The 18,597-nt window shown below is 44.6% G+C and overlaps 2 protein-coding genes across 3 annotated transcripts in view; both read right to left on the reverse strand.

The window, feature by feature from the left end:
- LOC146042830 (arylacetamide deacetylase-like 4) overlaps nt 1-9,150 on the reverse strand; it is a 29,587-nt gene extending 20,437 nt beyond the window's left edge. For both annotated transcript variants that reach the window (XM_083163085.1, XM_083163086.1), the window contains exons 1-2: nt 8,936-9,150; nt 5,949-6,171 (exon numbers count right to left, since the gene is read on the reverse strand). In XM_083163085.1, the coding sequence (XP_083019211.1) occupies nt 5,949-6,171; nt 8,936-9,112 (400 nt within the window). In that variant the 5' untranslated portion in view covers nt 9,113-9,150. The remainder of the gene's footprint in view (nt 1-5,948; nt 6,172-8,935) is intronic.
- Nucleotides 9,151-12,287: 3,137 nt separating this feature from the next.
- Nucleotides 12,288-18,597, reverse strand: part of LOC146042833 (arylacetamide deacetylase-like 3) — a 37,442-nt gene continuing 31,132 nt past the window's right edge. Inside the window, exons 4-5 of the mRNA XM_083163088.1 lie at nt 18,464-18,527; nt 12,288-13,553 (exon numbers count right to left, since the gene is read on the reverse strand). Coding sequence (XP_083019214.1) covers nt 12,782-13,553; nt 18,464-18,527 — 836 coding nt within the window. The 3' untranslated portion in view covers nt 12,288-12,781. The remainder of the gene's footprint in view (nt 13,554-18,463; nt 18,528-18,597) is intronic.

The raw sequence follows: 18,597 nt of genomic DNA on the forward strand, positions 1-18,597 counted from the left end.
AAAACTCCCCAAATAGCTAGTGAACAAAAGCTCAGTCTTATCGTGGCCATAAACATGTGGGATTTGACCCTTTACACCCTATTTTGATGAAATTGTGTGAACAGTGTCAAATCAGGTGTGTTTTACCTCAGATTCCGAACCGATGCGGGGTTCCGTGCGCATTGGATCAGAGCGGAAGATCGCTATGGCTGCCACAAAGATTTGTCCTATCCTGTGGCAGTTAATGGTATTGCATAGGATACGTAGTATGCAAAATGATGTATTCATAGGCGTGTGCGCACGGGGATGCCAAGGCACCCCTAATGACCGGAAACACCCCCCACCGCCGCCACCTCCTCCTCCCCCTTCAGGCTGCATCCCACAGGCCGCCTTGCTGTCCACACAGTTTGTAAGGCAACGGCCCTTCCAAAAATGGCAGCCGCCTTGGAGGAGACAGACGCGAGACGTACTGCTGTACCTCTCGTGACTATCAGAGGAGATCAGTGCACCCAGCACTACCCAGAAGTGCGGATTCTGGCAACGAGCATGGACCCCCTCTTCACCATGACAATGAGCATGTAAGACCCCTTGACAATGAGCATGGAAGTCACCTTGGCCACGAGCACGGAAATGAGCATGTAACACCCCCTGGCAATATGTAATGTATGTAATCCCCCGTCAAGTGATTCCCAAACACTTAGGAGTTTATTTAATAAGATGGGAGTTCTATTGAAGATGGGATGTTGCCTAAAATAACCAATCAGATTCTACTTCTTATATATTTATCTCCTTCTCGAAGATAATAGATAGAATCTGATTTGTTGCCCATAGAAACATCTCAACTTCTATAGAACTCCCATTTTGGTAAGTAATCCCCTTACAGTCCAGCTTTTACAGATACCCATGGCCCAGCACAGGTTATTAATATTATTATTTATTTATATGGCGCCACAAGGGTTCCGCATCACCTTACAATATATCATACTTATATATATAGATATATATATATATATATATATATATCTATATAGATATATATATCTATATAGATATATATATATATATATATATATATATATATATATATATAGATAGATAGATACATAGATACATAGATAGAACAAATGGGGGTAGTCCTGTATTTGTGCTTAAAACTGTGGCAGCACTCTATAAAACCTCCCTGTTAGTAGAGGATGAAGTAGATAGAGATAAGATATAGCTTAGTATAGTCCACCACCTTATTAAACAATTTAAGGGTAGACAAAAACAATTAAAAATCATGTATAATGTATTAGTCAATCAGACAGGGATTCCATAATCCAATTCCCACCTCCCCTCCACATATGTTCTGGGGCAGCCAGGGAGACTTTAATCTCCCTGGCTGCCACCGTCCCCCGGCTCCCTGCCAGCTCCCTGTCGTCCGCTGCAGGGGTTAAGACTTGCCAAGAGTGGCGGCGAGTCTTAACCACATTGAATAGTGGGAGCAGGAGTGGCAGCGAGCCCTTCCAAACAGGGCGAGTGCATGGCGAGAGAAAAAATCTTTCGCCATGCACAGAGAATTTTTCTCATTGAATACTGCCCTAAGAGACTATTATCCAAGTGCTCTCACCAGAGACTTATCAGACTGTTCCTAAAGTTTACGCAATCCTAGGGAGGAATCACCAACCTTTGATGAGCACAGTTAGGACTGAGCATACAGACTATCCAACTTATGCTTATGACCAATTTACACAGCTACCATGCTATCCTAAAAGGATGTAAAGATCTCCCAGAGGAACCAACCAAAAATGACTGCACCGGTATCTATACCTTACCATTTAACATTCATTGGATCAGGGAAGTTTGCAATCCCCTGTTTTACCAACTGGTCCCCTGTTTCACCAACTGGCGGCATCAATAGGAGCGGATCACCCTCTCCCCCCCAAAAAAAACATAGATAAAAGTGGCCCCGTGGGCAGTGAGCATTGTTTTTCATTTCTATTTTTTATGAAATTGAATATGTATGTGTACCAATAAATGTCATTTTATTTTTAAATCCTCATTGGTTATAGTGCTACCTTTTTTCTGTATTTTTTTCTCTGTTGTTTTGGGACCCACTCAGTCCCATCGGTAGCAGCTTTACAAAACACCCCTTGTCAGCGCCCATATAGCTACCCAGTAGCTCCAGTCCCTTTGTTCTGATAGATCAGTCTGTAAAATGTGTTAAATGCCCCAGTATATTACTTAATTTTTTTCTAACAAGCACTTGGACAAAATTTAGATCTCTGACACAAAGAACAAGCAGAAGAGCTGACTATATAGACTCAGTGTAGAGGTGAGCCACCGCAGCTTAGTGGCAATGATTAACTTGTATATCCTGCACGACCAGAAGAACAGTGAGCTGTGAATACACCTGCATACTCAGATCCCAAAAGGGAGCTTCCAAGGTGAAATCAAGTGTACACATAATTTGTGTATTGTACTAGTGGTTCCTCCAGCTACAGCAGGAGGGGGACGGTCAGTACTGGCAATCAGTCAGTACTGGCAACGGTAACGCTTCCCTACCTTGCACAAATACAACACTGGACCAATTTGAACCAGTTTTCTAGCAAAATAAACCTGTGCAGTTTGCCTTATTAAGGGTTTTATTTAGTACACATATATATACAGGTCTGGATGGAGTTATTGTAAGCTCTCAAGAGCAGGGCCCTCTCTAGTGTTACCACCTCATCCCTTTAATTCCGGACACATATTAATTACACAGGTTCTTAAAATATACAGTATATTATATATATATATATATATATATATATATATATATATATATATATATATATACATACAGTACATACATACATACATACACACACACACACTTTTAAGCCCAATGGAAGCAAAAGTCTGCTACCATCTGTGTTTCCCTGTGTTTTTGAGACTAAACAGGCACTCATTAGACGGTTTCTTTGCAAATAAAAGTGTGTATTGAAATGGGGACGTTTCGGGGTATCAGCCCCTTCCTCAGCCCACTCTATCTATCTATCTATCTATCTATCTAGCTATCTATCTATAGATAGAGAGACCTACAGTCCGGGCCCCCAGCGGCACAGCTCGATGCTCTGCAGGCTGCACTGTGTATTGTGCATGCCTGGCCACCGGTGGGGGTGGCTGGGTGTGGGTGCGGGGGGTCTGTGGGCAGCTGCCTGGGCCCCTCCGGGGCCCGTGACAGCTGTACCCAGGGCACCCCCCTGTCGGTGGACCTGCCGATATACACACTCGTCGATGCTGGCAGGCAACGATAGACAAGCACAGGCGAAGGAGGGGGTCATTAACAAAGCACAGAAACATTGGCCATCAGGCAGAGCATACACACTAGTCGATATAATGAACAATATTGCTGAGAAGTGCCAAATTCAGCAATATCACTCATTACAGGGGGTATTTAATTTGTGACAATATTTTCAACAGTCAGAAATATTGGCGCAAAATTATGTAATCTTGGACATTTTCGGACATCTTTCTTCAATGCAGATTTGATTTTTTAAGAGGAACCTGCATTGTCGAAAACACCTGCTAGATTGTTGAATCTGCGTCCACGTGACCCCCTGTTTTCCAACTGTTAAAAACGTTTCTCAAGTCGAAAAACAAGTGGATCGTTGAAATACTCATTGATCCACGGGTTTTGATTTTTTTTGTCAAAAACAGATGTAGATTCGACAGACCAATAGCTTTGGTCAAATTGGCCAATGCACTGGGCTACAAGTTTATGTTACAGTGTTTCTGGAAAAAGAACCCAACTGGCCAAAGCGTTTTCTTTTTGCCGGGACAGGTCCTTTCCCCTTGATCTGCACCAGCAGGTATTTGCTATATATACATATGGCAAAATCAACAATGTGACAAACATAGATACTTTTCTGTATACTAATGCAATTTTAACCTAATGGAGCCTGTAGTCATGACAAAACAAAATACTCAGGCCCCTTTCAGACAAAATCAGGGGTGTGGATCGTATTGTCGACCCGACTTAGGTCGACAGCCATTAGGTCGACTGGCAACTAGGTCAACAGGGTTCTAGATCGACAGGTGTCTAGGTCAACATGGGACAAGGTCGACATGGGTTTAGGTCGACAAATGTGTTAGGTCGACAGGTCGCGAGGTCGACGTGGGTTTTTCCACTGTTTTTTTGACAGGAATGTCGACACAGTCGACATGGACACAGTTGGAAGTCAACCGCAGCCCCTCGCTGTGCTCAAAATGCTGCGCTGGGCACACTATTTTGTTCTCCCACCACGCCCTAGTGGATGGTAGGGCATGAAATACCGCCTGTCGGCACATCGGCTCAAAAAACAGTGAAAAAAATCTATGTCGACCTAACCCATGTCGACCTAATGCATTTGTCGACCTAAAACCATGTCGACCTTGTCCCATGTCGACCTAGACCCCTGTCGACCTTTTTGCATGTAGACCCAAGGTTGTCAACCTAATGACTAGTTAGCTGGTTATTATCCGACAACCAGCCAATCAGCGCCTACCATACCCTTCATTTAACAATGCAGTTTGGAGCAGATTGGGGGCGGGATGTATTAAAATACATCGCCGCCCTTCGCGCCCCCCCCCGCCGCGATGCCGCCGCATATGTACTAACATATGCGGCTGGCATCGCGATGCGGTGACGGAGCCCCCCCGCGATACCTGTACTGTGGTCTGCGGGGGGGCTCCGTCACCTCCCAGCCGGCTTCTGCAGTTTTCACGCCGGGGACAGCTAAGCAAGCTGTCCCCGGCGCTTCCTCCTCCCCCTGCAGCCGGAAGGACGTCCGGCTGCGTTGCTAGGGGGAGGAAGGGCTTACCTTCCGGGGTCCAGGAGGACCTGCAAGAAGGTAAGCCCAAGGGAGGGGGGAAAGGGGGGGTCGGCGAGGCGGCGGGTTGCGGCGACGCGGCGGGCGGCGAAAAGAAGCCCATAGGCTTCTATAGGGTATCGCCACCCAAAGGTGGCGATACCCTGCCCTGCGAAACGGCTGCGAACGGGTTTTAGTACATAGGAAAATGCGGTAAAACGGGGGTTTTACCGCATTTTCCCTTTAGTACATCTCGCCCTGGATGCAGTTTTTAACTCTCCATTTTATCACTTTTTGAAGCTTGATACATCTAGCCCATAAGCTGGTTTTTCTAGTTTTTAAGGCGGTGTCACCATTTTAAGGTTACGGTTTGCAGGCACACAATAATGAGGTCTTGCAAAGGTGGGGCCAGCCTATAAATGGACTGAGTGTGATTCACTGGCACCCTCGCTCTCTGCACTGTGTTCCTCTCTATTCTGTGGCGTCTATCCCTCTCTGGCTGCCACTGATTATGTCATCTTGGCCAATTAAAACTGTGAGACGCATCATTCAGACTTAAACCAGGTTGCCAACCTGGGAAGAAAGACCCAATATAAACCCAGGTCAATTGCAGGGTCAGAAACCCATGAACCTGTTCAGGCCTTTCAAACATAACAAAATCCCGGGTTGATGCGCATTTATTTGCAAAGACCTGGGATTTTTGGAAGATGGCTGAAAGGGATATCAATGGCAAAGTTACTAAAACTCCTAAAAATTAAAAGAGGTGATCTTGCACAAAGCAGTCAGAGTCTTCATTTTCTAGGATGCAATATATTAACAATAGACAAAATATAATTGGTTGCTATGGGCAACATCCTCCCTTTTCATTATTTAAAGCTTTAGTAATTTAACCCTTAGGGCGGATTTTATTTCAACAGAGAGATATTCAATTACCGTAATAAGCATTTTACCCATGCGGTAACGATAGGTTGACACACACTAACCGATAAATTTAGTATAAAATATGAAATGTATGGGTCTCTCTGTGTGTTATTCCAAGCAGGTGCATTTCTACATGGACTTTTCCTCACAGCAGTTAATGAATACTAATTTAGCTGACATAACAGAAGCCTAGACAGTACACAACAATAAGTGAGAGACAATCATTGACTTCTTTACCAATGCTTCCAAATACGAATCCTCCTCCATGGAAGAACATAACTCCTTTCCTGTTACCAGCCGAGGGTGATCTGGGCCGGTAGACTCTCACAGGCACCCCTGCAAATTGCAAGTCTTTTATGAAGAGCTCTGGATCCTCCTCAGTCCGACACTTAGAAAATCTCATTAAGAAATGTGAAAAGCCAATCTCACTGCATATTCCAAGCTTCTGACACGTCCTCCCCTATCGATTTGAGAAACAAAAAACTATTTTAATGTATCTTTTCAATCATCAAGAGTGACAAATATATACAGAAGAAAACGATATGAATATATTGATCGAGTTCACTGAGCCGCAACAGGATTGAACACCAAATTGTGTCACCATACACAAAATAATGCAAGATACGCAAAAATTTGGATATTGTCCCCTGTTGTGCTATGTAGAATACTGTTGGTCAATTTAAATGTTATAGTGGTATTCATGACAAAAATTGTCCTTTCTTAGGTAAGAGTATATAGGTTCTCCAAAGTTCTTATACAGGTGATGGAGTTGGTCACATGATATGGCCGAAAAGACAGAATAACACAATAAAGTGTAATAGGTTTGATTTGAAAATGCGAGTTCTGTTAACCTTTTGCAGTCCAAATTTTTTTTTTCAATTCAAATAGTCTGGTTTCTTTAATTGCTTAAATTCTTTTTATTATTTTTTTTTAAATGAAAAATTGTTTAACATTGAATGTTGAACAATGTTAATGTTTTTATTTTAAAGTGGCTCACCATTGGATCAGCTATTATCGCTAAGGCTGTTGAGCCTGACTAGACATTGGACTTGAAAGGGTTAAATGTGTTTGCGAGTTTCCTTTTTGGATCTCCTGGTGAAGGAAATCATCAGAGTGCTTACTTGGAGCTTACATTAAAAAGATACTGTATATGCCTATAAGGGTATCTTTGGCGCTGACCGGTGATGAACTAGATTTGTCCAGCATGCTGGATCTTAATCATCGGACGATAGTGATGTGCAGGGCCGCACATCATTATCACTATGGCCCCTACACACGGAGCGATGTAGGGGCATTTTCTAAGCGATCTAGTGAGATCATTTAGAAGATTTCCTGAAATCGCCCCATGTGTAGGCCCCATTACAGCTATTTTTAATGTACGTTTTGGATTTTATCTATATGTTAAAGCGTTTTTGGCTTTTTATCATCTTGTGGTTTTTCCTTACCATCAAGTACCTGTAAAGAAACCTTTACATAAGGATATGCGACCTGTACAAGGAAACCACCGTGTAAGCTATCAACTTAGCATGTGTTGAACAAATACGGGTGAATAAACGTAAAGATACCCTTATGGGCATATACGGTACCTTTTTAATGTAAGCTTCAAATAAGCATTTGATGATTTCCTTCACCAGGTGTTCCATAAAAAGTCTAGTCTACGGCCATAGGGGAAACCCTTAAAGACCTTTAGAGAACTCGCATATCAAGCATACTACGCTATATTGTGTTTTTCTGTCTTTTCGTCCATATCATGTGACCAACTACGAGGGAGAATACAGGAAAGAAACAAACTCCATCACCTGGATAAGAACTTTGGAAAAACGATATACTCTCACCTAAGAAAGGACTATTGGTGTCACATTGACCAACATTATTATATAGAGCGACAGGGGAGAATATCCTATTTTCTGGTAAACACATACCGTAGCATAGCAGTTTGTCTATAGCTAAATTTGTTATAATAATAAACATACAAAAGATGAAACAGCAAAGCATATCACATACATTATATAAAACATTGGATACATTTTACTTGCCTTTGTGATCAAAATGCAAGGTGGGAAAAGCTGAGGTAGGCAGAAAGCAGAAACATTCTTTCAGTCATATCAGCACTATGCCAAGCTTTGTCTCCCTGTATTGTTCCTTTGTACGGCGCTGCGAAACACTTATAAATAAAATAATAATAATAATAATTACCAGGCTTTATTGCCGGCACTGAGAAAATCGAGTTGATCGCGTCCATTGCATGCCATTATAATGGCATGCGATGCGATCGATGCGATCGACATGGTTTTATATAGGGAACAATGTGAAATGGGCCAATGTGCCCGTTTTTTTATTGTATATGCCCCCTCATGGGTATTAAGTATGGTAAATGGTCCCCCCATTGTTAACGCCAGCCCACTATTGACGCCAACCCGAAGCGTGGCGAGCGCGAGCCTGCGAGGGGCGGCGGTACGCGTCCTACGACCTTTTCATAACCCCACACTTCGGTGTGGAGTTGATTTAATAAATTGTGGCAAGCGCAGCGAGCCACCAAGCCCGGAGCGTGGCGAGCCCCGCGAGGGGACGCATAATATCTGTGAAGTTATGCACGTCCGCTCGCCACGCTTCAGGATCGGTGGCTCGCTGCGCTTGCCACACTTTATAAAGTCAACTCCACGCCGACGTGGATAGTGGGGTTATGAAAAGGTTGTAGGACGCGTACCGCCGCACTCACCACGCTTCGGGTTGGCGTTCATCGTGGGGTGGCGTTAACAATGGGGGACCATTTCAACCATGAGGGGGGGGGTATGCAATTAAAATTGGGGTTTCGGGGGCTTTTAACATTGGGCCCAATGGTAAAATGGTCTCAGGAACCATTTTACATTGAATCCAATGTAAAAATCGACGCAATTTTTTTGGTCCCGATGCTTGAGATAAAAATCGCTGGCGCCGTGCTAGGAAACAAGTACCCCTTATCCAAAAGGCTCAGCACCTCAAACATTTTGGATAAGGGATTTCTGCGGATAAAAAAATATATATATATATATATATATATTTTTTTTTTTTTTTGTTGTTTTGTTTTGTTTTGTTTTTTTTATCCGCAGAAATCCCTTATCCAAAATGTTTGAGGTGCTGAGCCTTTTGGATAAGGGATACTCAACCTGTATATAGTTTTAGAATACAATAACCCTAAATGACACCGCTACTTTATCTACCACTGGATCAGCAAACACACTCACCAGTATGGACAAAGCAGTTGTTACTGCATGAATTCTCCAAAGAAGTTTAGGATTCGCAATCCCAGGAGGAATGTCCGCTTTTGAACATTCATAGTAAGTGACGGCAGCAAACAGTAACACACAACACAAGAGGAAGATGCCAATCACAGTCACCAGCAGGGCAAGTGCTTCACACATCTTTCAGCTGCTAAAATGGTTGTTGTTGTTGCAGACGGTCAGGGAGTAAGGGAAGGGAACTGGTAAACCTTGTACTTCCTGGATTCTTGCTCTGCGATGCAACTGTAGATAAGTTTTACAGCTGAGTCAGAGATCTCAATACATTATTTCAGACATACCTCCCAACTGTTCCGCTAAACGCGGGAATGTTACGTTTTTTGGGGACGTTCCTGCATCCCTCCCGTGGCCGGCAGTGTCCCACTTTGGGGGGGGGGGGGGTGCAGAGTTGGGAGTACCCCCCAATCTGACAGAATAAACGCTGTGCAGTGTCTGAAAACGGGGCACTGCCCTAATTTGCATATGCAGCACCCTCATTTGCATACGCCACGCCCCCTTTTGGGTGAGTGTCCCTATTCTTCCTTTTAAAAAGTTGGGCAGTATGTTTTAGATAATGGGCTGCAATATGCGAAGCAAATAACTGGCAGAATTCTAAACCAACCTCTCATATCTCATGAGTTAATAATATAAAATCAATTAGCAAATTAATTAAATATTTGCTGCATTCCGCTGCAGTGCTGATCATGTGCTGCAGGGGGATAACTGAGCACATATTATTTATTAACAGGTTCTTACACTGTATAGTGCAGCCAGTGCCAGATTAAGCCTTTGGGGGCCCAGGGCACTTTAGACAGGGGGGCCCCCTTGCACTTGTCATTACCGGCCGCAAACTGCATGGGAGAATATTACACTGTCAAGACACAGAGTAAAGGCAGTATAAACTTGGTCAATGGGTAACTGCAAGGGGGAGATATATATAGATAGATATCTGGCTTCTTCATGATCTTTGTACAATTGCCACAAGTGCTACACCTTTGTTGGTTTGGATTCTGCTTTAGTGAAGGCACCGGTTTCTGCATTATTGTTATAGGGAGTGCCAAACCTCTGATTATATTTATATATATATATATATATATATATATATATAATCACATGAAAAGCCTGTGTTTGTCCCTCTGCACCTTACCCTGTAGGACTGTAGGAGACCTCACTGACCCAGTGCTGCCTCTATTTAAAAACCCTCCCATGACTAGGCTGCTGCTGTTGTCCTCCATGGGCCTGAGAAGCATGTAATGAGCTCCACCAATCAAAGATCAGCACACCTCTCAGCCTCTGTCCTCTTGTGCAAAGTGTCATGAAACTTAGTCAACTCCCAGTAATGCACTGCACACTTGTACAGTCAGTGTGCCTTGGCACCTCATCCTCAGCACCATTAATCATTGTCACATTGGCAGATAGGTAAAGTTGCAGCACTACCAAACTCCCATGCACAAAACCTTTAGCTAAAAAAAAGTTAAAATACTGTACATGCCAACCACAGGGGGCCCCTAGCTAGAGAGGGGCCCAGGGGTACTAATCCCTTTTACCCCTGCTTTAATCTGGCCCTGTATAGTGCAGCCAGTGAAAACTGTGATAAAACCAACTGAAAAGTTACGGAAATCAGAATGGTAGTAAAGCCCTACTTGCAAGCTTTCAATCTATCATGTATGAAATATTTGTGGCCGATTGACCCTGCGAGTATTGGCAGCACCAGGAATCAGCATAAACCACAATATAATCTTTCTAAGCCTGCCCCCAGATTCCCATTGCCTAGTTTTATAGGAATCCAAGAGTGGGTTTGGAATTAGTGTTTTATAGGAGATGGGAGAGTATCGGCAAGTATAATATGAAGCCATCACTTGTGGTTGTCTGGACGCCACCCCTCTATCACCATGCCGCCTCCCCATCTCTGCTCCCCGATGTCACTCAAACTGCTGTCGCAACTTCCCTGGATGTGATTGCACCTTGTGCCTTCCCAATGTGCATGCGCAAAACTTCAAAAATTGGCTGATAATGATTCACTTCTGCACCTGATCCTGAAACAGGCCCTATACTTGTACATATGGTTCAAGGTTTAAACTGTCACACAGCACATGCGTCCCACATAGTCTATGCACAGAGAGGAAGCAGAGAATGAGACGCACAGTCTCAGAAATATATTGTAGAGGAATTAGCTGACTGGGAGCTGGCTATTCAGATGTACCGAGATCTACCCTCTTATAGGCGTGTTCTGGGAGTGGTGCAGGAGAGTTACAGGCATAAAGTGAATGCAAATTCAGGGGTAGATATATGTAGCAGTGACAAGAGTAGTGAAGTGAGCCAGTTGTCCATGCCAAACAATCAGCTGCTACATAGAATTTTATAGAATACCAGAGTTGGACTGGCCCACAAGAGAAACCCCTGGGGGGGGCACTACTTGAGGGTCCACCCCCTCCTATGGATCAGGTCCCAGACTATGCAATATGATGTATGCACTATCAGCATTTACAATATAGTGCATGCCCATCCCACGCACTCTCACCCAAAGCATGAGCCCCTACCACCGCACAGTGGGCCCCTCATGCCCCAGTCTGGCACTGTAGAATGCACTTGATAAATTACTTCAAAGCTGATTGGTTGCCATGGGCAACTTCTCCTCGCTCTCACTTATTCATTTTTTTCATTGCTTAATGTATCTTCCCCTTCAGATGCTTAATCGCCGATTCAGAGATGAGTGCAATTGCCCACCCACCAGTAGCATCTGAGCTCCGGCGCTTGTGCAAGATGAGCATCGGTCGATCATGGAACTTCTGAGCAACCCTATGGTTGAGCAGCATGGCTGCCAGAAGTAAGAAACCAGAGCCATGTTTACTGTATAAGGGATCGCACCCTCAAGTTGTGCTACGTCCCCAAAATAGTAAGAAACCACTTGCGTTTGAGTCATGACCACCATCTTTCCACCCACTAACGCTCCATGACTGTCAATCACTTTGTGAATAAACCCTGACTGCAATGTCCATCAATCGCTATAAGGAGGTTTTCGCACCTCTGAGCATGTAGGAATTTTCAATGTTTGGACCATAAAGTAATAACCTAGAGGACATCATTCCAAATAAACCTCATGCTCTCTTAAGAATATTTTAGCTCCATATTTGCTATCTGTAGCATACCTCCCAGCTATACCAATGTTTGCAGGACACCCCCCCCCCCCCCCCCACCAACTATTCCAGGAACTCAAGTTTCTGTTACCTATATTTGTATAATTTATACTGCTTTTATGATCTGTGTTATTAGTGATCACTGTGTTATATTGATAAAAATCAAGCTTGCAACATTATAATAACTTTCCATTTTATTAAACAATACGTAGTAAGACATACTGTACTGTATATGTTACACTTTATTCAGTGAGACTCAACGCTGTTCATTTTTTCTACTCTTCACATTTTAGACGTTCTTACACACTCAGTACAGCAGCTAAGACAGTAAGACAGTGACCGGGATACGTCTCTCTCTCTTGGTTTTGAAAAACGCCCAAAGAGTTTTTGCCAGAATAGTACTGGAACTGACCATGTGCAATTCAAATTAATGAGTAGGGTAACCTCTGCTGGGAGTTAAATCTACATTGAGGACAACTTTAACTATTCTCTTGACTGTGTCTGTATCCCATCTCTAGAGACACTCATGTGCTAGACTAGAGTCACTCAAGCTTATATGGAACAAGACACAACCAGAATGTCAAAAAGAAATGTGAGAAGGAACATGGCTCCTCATACAGTAGCTTCAGGCAATGAAGTGCAACTTCATTACAAGAACGTCAAATAGCATATTTACTCAGAGACTTTTGATAAAAGTAATAACATTCTCTAGAGCCAGCTTTCCAGAATAACAGTTGGGTGCATCAGAGTTGCTCAGGATTCCATGGAATCCATCTTTAACATGGTACCAAGTGACCGGGATTCCATTATCTTCCAGGCGTTTCTTATAAAGTAATCCATCGTCAAGCAGAACGTCAAACTGGCATGTTAAAATGTACGTTTTTGGTAGAAGACGCATCACGGAGTCCTCAGCCAGAAGCGGAGAGAAATGAGATTCAAACACTGGTTTCATTTTCTCATACACATCACTTTTAAAGGCGGCCATCTTGTGGGGTTTGTAGCCTTTGGCCTTAAACTCCTCAGGAATGTTATCAATGCTCAGCCATTTGTTGATTTTTTCTCTTATTTCAGGAGGAACATGACTGCCCTTCACAATTTCTTTACCTAGGTCATCAGAGAAACAATCTAGATAGTGCATTGTGCAGAATATAGCAAACTCCCAGAGTAATGGAGGGACCTTGCCGTTTTGTTGGTATGAGGACAAATGGATGTCGACCATCTGGAGTACTGGGTATATCAGCACCTGGGCCAGAGGCTTTGGAAGATCTGTCCTGCTCACCAAGGCTTGGCAAACGGCAGCCGCCAGATTACCCCCGGCGCTATCTCCACATAGTATAATGGAGGATGAGTCCACTCCGTGCTCCTGTGCAGTCTTGAAAAAGTGAGTTGTGGCGCTGAGGCAATCGTCAAATGGTGCCGGATACTTGTGTTCTGGTGCCAGGCGGTACCTAAAATAAACAATTCCATAGTAATTATTTTCAGTAGCCCTTTTGCTGCATGAGTTTTCAATATACATTTTATATATATTTTTTGTACAGATGTGTAATGATATATATGTCTAGGGCAGTGGTTCCCAAACTTTTTTGAATCACGGCACCCTAGAGCATCAAAACATTTTCACGGGACCCTTAGGGCTATTTCACACGCTCCGGCTCCTGCCGGGCGGCGAAAACCTGTACCGCCAGGAAGCCGTGCAGCACACAGTAGATTATCATGGAGGGGATGGCCACAGCACGGCAGCCGTCCCTTCCAGTGGCGGGATCCGGCTGCAACCTTGCGGCCGGGCCGTGGCCGTCCCTTGTGAATGGACACAATAGTCTAGCAGGAGCCGGAGTGTGTGAAACCGGCCTAAGGCTGGATGTTTTGTTATGGATTAATTCCGAAAAACAATATTAAATTAAGTAATTTGTTTTTATTTCTCATCCTTAGGGTCAGTTTTGCTGTGAGGGACAGGACTTGCTACTGTTTGTCCAAGTATGTTATGATTGGCAGACACAAGCACTGGTTTTGACTGTTAAATTGATCATGAATAATTTGAATTTGTCCTGGACTACCAGCCCAGGGCAACCCTGCAAGTCTCCTGAGACACCCCAGGGAGCCACGGCACACAGTTTGGGAACCACTGGTCTAGGGTCTATATGCAAAGAAGTGGGTGGCATTTCTGCACGCACCTAGTGACATCATAATGCATTCAGTTGCATTGTGTCATATTTAGTGGCAGCATAATCACCAACACACCACGCAGTTGCGGGACGCCGCACTGTGTTGGATCTCATCCTCCGGCAGTTGTGGCAGCTGCTTTCTGAATCTACCATAGTACCATATCCCCCTTTTTAAGCATTATACACAAATTCCTGATGCCAGTTTAATTTAAATGATTGTATTATATTAGACACCATGAGCATCAGTGTATATTTTTATTTATGCTATTATGACATTTACTTGTACATAAGCAACCATTCTTGTGTTTATTTATAACTTTTTAATGATAAAAATAAAAAAAATCGATGAAATACATTTACAGGTAGACTTCCACATTACAAATTCATTGGTAATTTGATACACTCCCCTTTTACCATATAAATCAATAAACAGAGAGCGCAAGGTAGATATCCTTTTTATTAGTGGCAGCATAATGTCTGAGATGCCAGAGAGTGTAATATTACTCTTGTCCACCAGATGTCGCTTTTCCTACACTGCACTGATCATGCGTCCATGAGCCAATGTAGTTTAAATACTGTTCATTTTAATACTCTGCTTTTTTGTTTCCTTTTCCACTGTAGTGTGACAATTTACTGAATACTGTGTAAATATGCTACAGTATAATGTATTCCCTCTCTGAGGTTATTATAAATTCTGTATTTATTTTTTTATTTAAAATTTTCTGATATACACTGAAAAAGAATAATAATATTAATATACAGTTCAGTACTGCAAATCTAATTATTAAGGATTAAGTAAATTTATATCCACATACTGTCTTTATTTAATGTTTTACTTACAGTGAGGGTACAGATGACAGTGGCCCATTACTATCCAAGCAAACTGGCATTTTCATACCTCCCAACTTTGAGGAGGGCGGAGGAGGGACGTTGGTGTGCGTCGGAGGTGAGCTGCCTAGCGGGAATGCGGAGTGGACTATACTTGTAACGCTTCTGGAAGCCCACTGGTATCGTCTATTAAGGGGTGAAGGGGGGGGGCTCCCAATTGCCCCCCCCTTCCCGCTGCAGGACACTGCCAGCCTCAGGCGGAACATGGAGACGTCCCCAAAAAAATGGGATGTTCCCACGGAAAGCAGGACAGTTGGGAGGTATTCATTTTGGTTTTCTGAGTGCAAGGATGTGAGGCAGGCTCAAGGCCGCCACTAGAAATATTGGGGCCCGGGACTGACCTACAGTCCGGGACCGCAGCGGCAGAGCGCCATACCGCCGGCCGCACCCCCCCTCCACGCCTCCGCCTGCCAGCACCCCGCCTTCCCCTACCCAGTCCCCATTACTTACCATCATGTCGCGGCAATGTCCTCCGGCTCCTTCAATTTCCCCTGTCAGGTCCGGAACGCACACTGCACAGTGCAGCCTGCAGAGCGCCGAGCCCCTCTGTGTCCTAGGCTCGGCGCTCTGCAGGCTGCACTGTGTATTGTGCGTGCCTGGTGAGGGAGGCTGGGTGCGTGTGCGGGGCTGTGGGCAGCTGCCCAGGCCCCTCCAGAGCCCGGGACAGCTGTACCCAGGACACCCCCCTGTCGGCAGCCCTGGGCAGGCTAGCTAAGACTTGTAGTCCCACTATCAGGAACATAGCTATTTTTACATGCATTACTGCCTTGGGGTGTGTTGAACAGCCCCAGGCTTCAATCCAGTCCTAGGTTGACCTCTTTATTGTGGAGCCCCTGCCAATGCCATGGCATTACCACATGGCTGGTTGAGCCTAGTGTTGGTCACTGGATATATGGGGGAACCACATTTTTCCCTGAATTTCCAGCACCGGAATGAGCTCAGAGCTCTGGGGCTGGTTTGCTTTTGGGGAGAATGTCACATTTTGTAGTCTATTATCCTGGATGCACACTTATGCATGTGGCCCCTCCCCAGCGTGTTATTATCCTGCAAATGCATCTACATTATAGTATGACGGCTCCTCAAAGGGTGAAACTGCCTCTGAATATTGGCAGAGAAACCGGTAAGGGCTAATATCCTTCTTGTTACCTGCATCTTTAACCACTTCAGTGGTATGCCCAGAAATTTTCCAGGGCTCAGCTGCACTGCCACAGCATACCACCAATATGAAGGTGTGCACCAGTGGTGCCTGCAGCTGTGCACCACTGGCACGTCACCTCTCTAGGCACCCCCCCACACACACAGTGTGAGCACCCCCTCCCCTTCTGTCACCCCCCCTCGCCCCTCCACTCCAGCGATCGTATGCCAGAGCTCCCCTGCCGCTACCCCAGCCTCCATTAGTTGCAGTGAGCAGGCGGCAGGTTCGGGGATGTTGGGCGCGGCTTGGGAGCACTTGGGAGTTCGGGTGCCCAAGTCCTCCCCGAACATCCCTGAGCCTGCCACCTCACTGTCAGAGCCTGCACATCTCTATTGCAGAGGGGATGTTGCTATGGGCAACCAATCAGATATTGGGTCAGATGCACTAAGCTTCAAAAGTGCTAAAATGGAGAGTAATAAACAACCAACCAATCAGCTCCTTTCTGACATTTTTTAAAACACAGACTGTGACATGGCAGGTAGGAGCTGATTGGCTGGCTGTTTATCACTTTCCATTTTATCACTTTTGAAGCTTGCTACATCTGGCCCTCTGTCTATTATTTTCTAGAAGGTTCAAAATAAATAAGAAATCGATTCTGATTGGTTTCTATGGCATACTTGCCTACCCTCCCGGAATGGCTGGGAGGGTCCCGCAAATCGGGTCCCTCTCCCGGTCCCCGGGAAGGGGGGCAAGTCTCCCGCATTTCCCTACAGCCCCGGCTCCCCCTCTCCCCACGGTATAAAAACTATGACTTTCGCGGGTCCGCGGGGAGGGTGCGGGGCTAAATGACGCAATTCGCGGCATTTCGCAGTATTTTTAGCCCCTCCCCCCACCCACGGAACCGCAAATTGAGGCTTCAGCCCGTCATGGGGGCGGGGCTTGATGACATCACCCATGCCCCGCCCCCAAAACGAAGCCTCTACCCGCCCCCTTTCACTCCTCTCCGGGCTTCTCCCGGAAAGGAGTATGCCAAAGTCGGCAAGTATGTTCTATGGGCAATATCCCATCTTCAATAGAACTTCCATCTTAGTAAATTTACCCCTAAGGGCCTGACATGCACAAAGTACCAAACATTGGTACTTTGTGGCATACACAACAACTCCAATACATCTGAGTGAGGGCCTTTGGCCCTACACAAAAAATGTACCACATTGGCCTTTGACAGGACAAGCCACATTTGCTGCACAGGAAAAAAAACAAAAACCACTAAGGCCCTCATTCTGGTTTGCGAGCAGCCCCACGGATGGTGAAGCTCTGCGCATGCGCATATTCTCTTATGTAGGGGCACCTTTGAAGACTTGCATAGTCTCGTTGTCGCTCGCACAGAGAGGGGCAGGTTGGAAGCGGACAGGGCGAACTCAAAAGAATGCTGGATGCGACCAGGAAAATGGCGAATATTTCTATGTGAACGCGGGCGGGTACCTGCCTTCCGGGGGCGGGCGGCTGACTTACAGCTGCCCACCCATTTCTAGGAGCAGGACGCTGCAAATATAAGTCTGCAGAGACTGCCTTAGATTTGCGAGTACTAGAGAAATCATTTGAAGGTCAACAAATGATTTTGGGTCCACATGCTAGCCTGCGAATGGATGTTATGCGAGGGGCAGGCGGCGTTACAAGGCTTGCTAAGCAGCGAACTAAAGCTGCTTAGCGAGCCAACCAGAATGACCTCCTAGATCCCAAAAGAAAAAGAAGCACATCTGTAAACCCCACTGGAAACAAACCCTCCAGAGAGAATAAAAAAAAAAAACATATTAGCCCACACATGGAAATAAAAAACACATTGGCCCTCACAAGAACAAAATAAACCAAACTGACACGCACAAGAAAAAAAAAAAACACATTGGTCTATACTGTATTTAATAGATGTTGGTCTTTCAGGGCTAAAACACACATTTACTAGTATTTAAAAATGAATAAAAATAAATAATTTGTTAGTAAATATGTATTTTTGGCCCAGTTAGCCCAACATTGGTAAAAGATCAATTTTAATCGATCTTTCATTGAGTAAAATCAAATCAAAAGGAACCTTTAGTAAATGTACCCATGAAAGTCGTATCTTTGTTAATTAAGCTGGAAAAATACTAAATATTTGAGAAAAATGAATCTTACATACCCAACTGAGACAACGACCGCTCCAGCCTCCTTTGCTATGTATTGGCAGAGATGGTGATGGCTATCTACAATAATAAATGAACACATTCAGCAAAACACCAGAGTTCTCCAAGACAACTAGATAAGTAAATTTGG

The sequence above is a fragment of the Crinia signifera genome, chromosome 19 (genome assembly GCF_055691185.1).
Source record: "Crinia signifera chromosome 19, ASM5569118v1, whole genome shotgun sequence".
Taxonomy (NCBI): domain Eukaryota; kingdom Metazoa; phylum Chordata; class Amphibia; order Anura; family Myobatrachidae; genus Crinia; species Crinia signifera.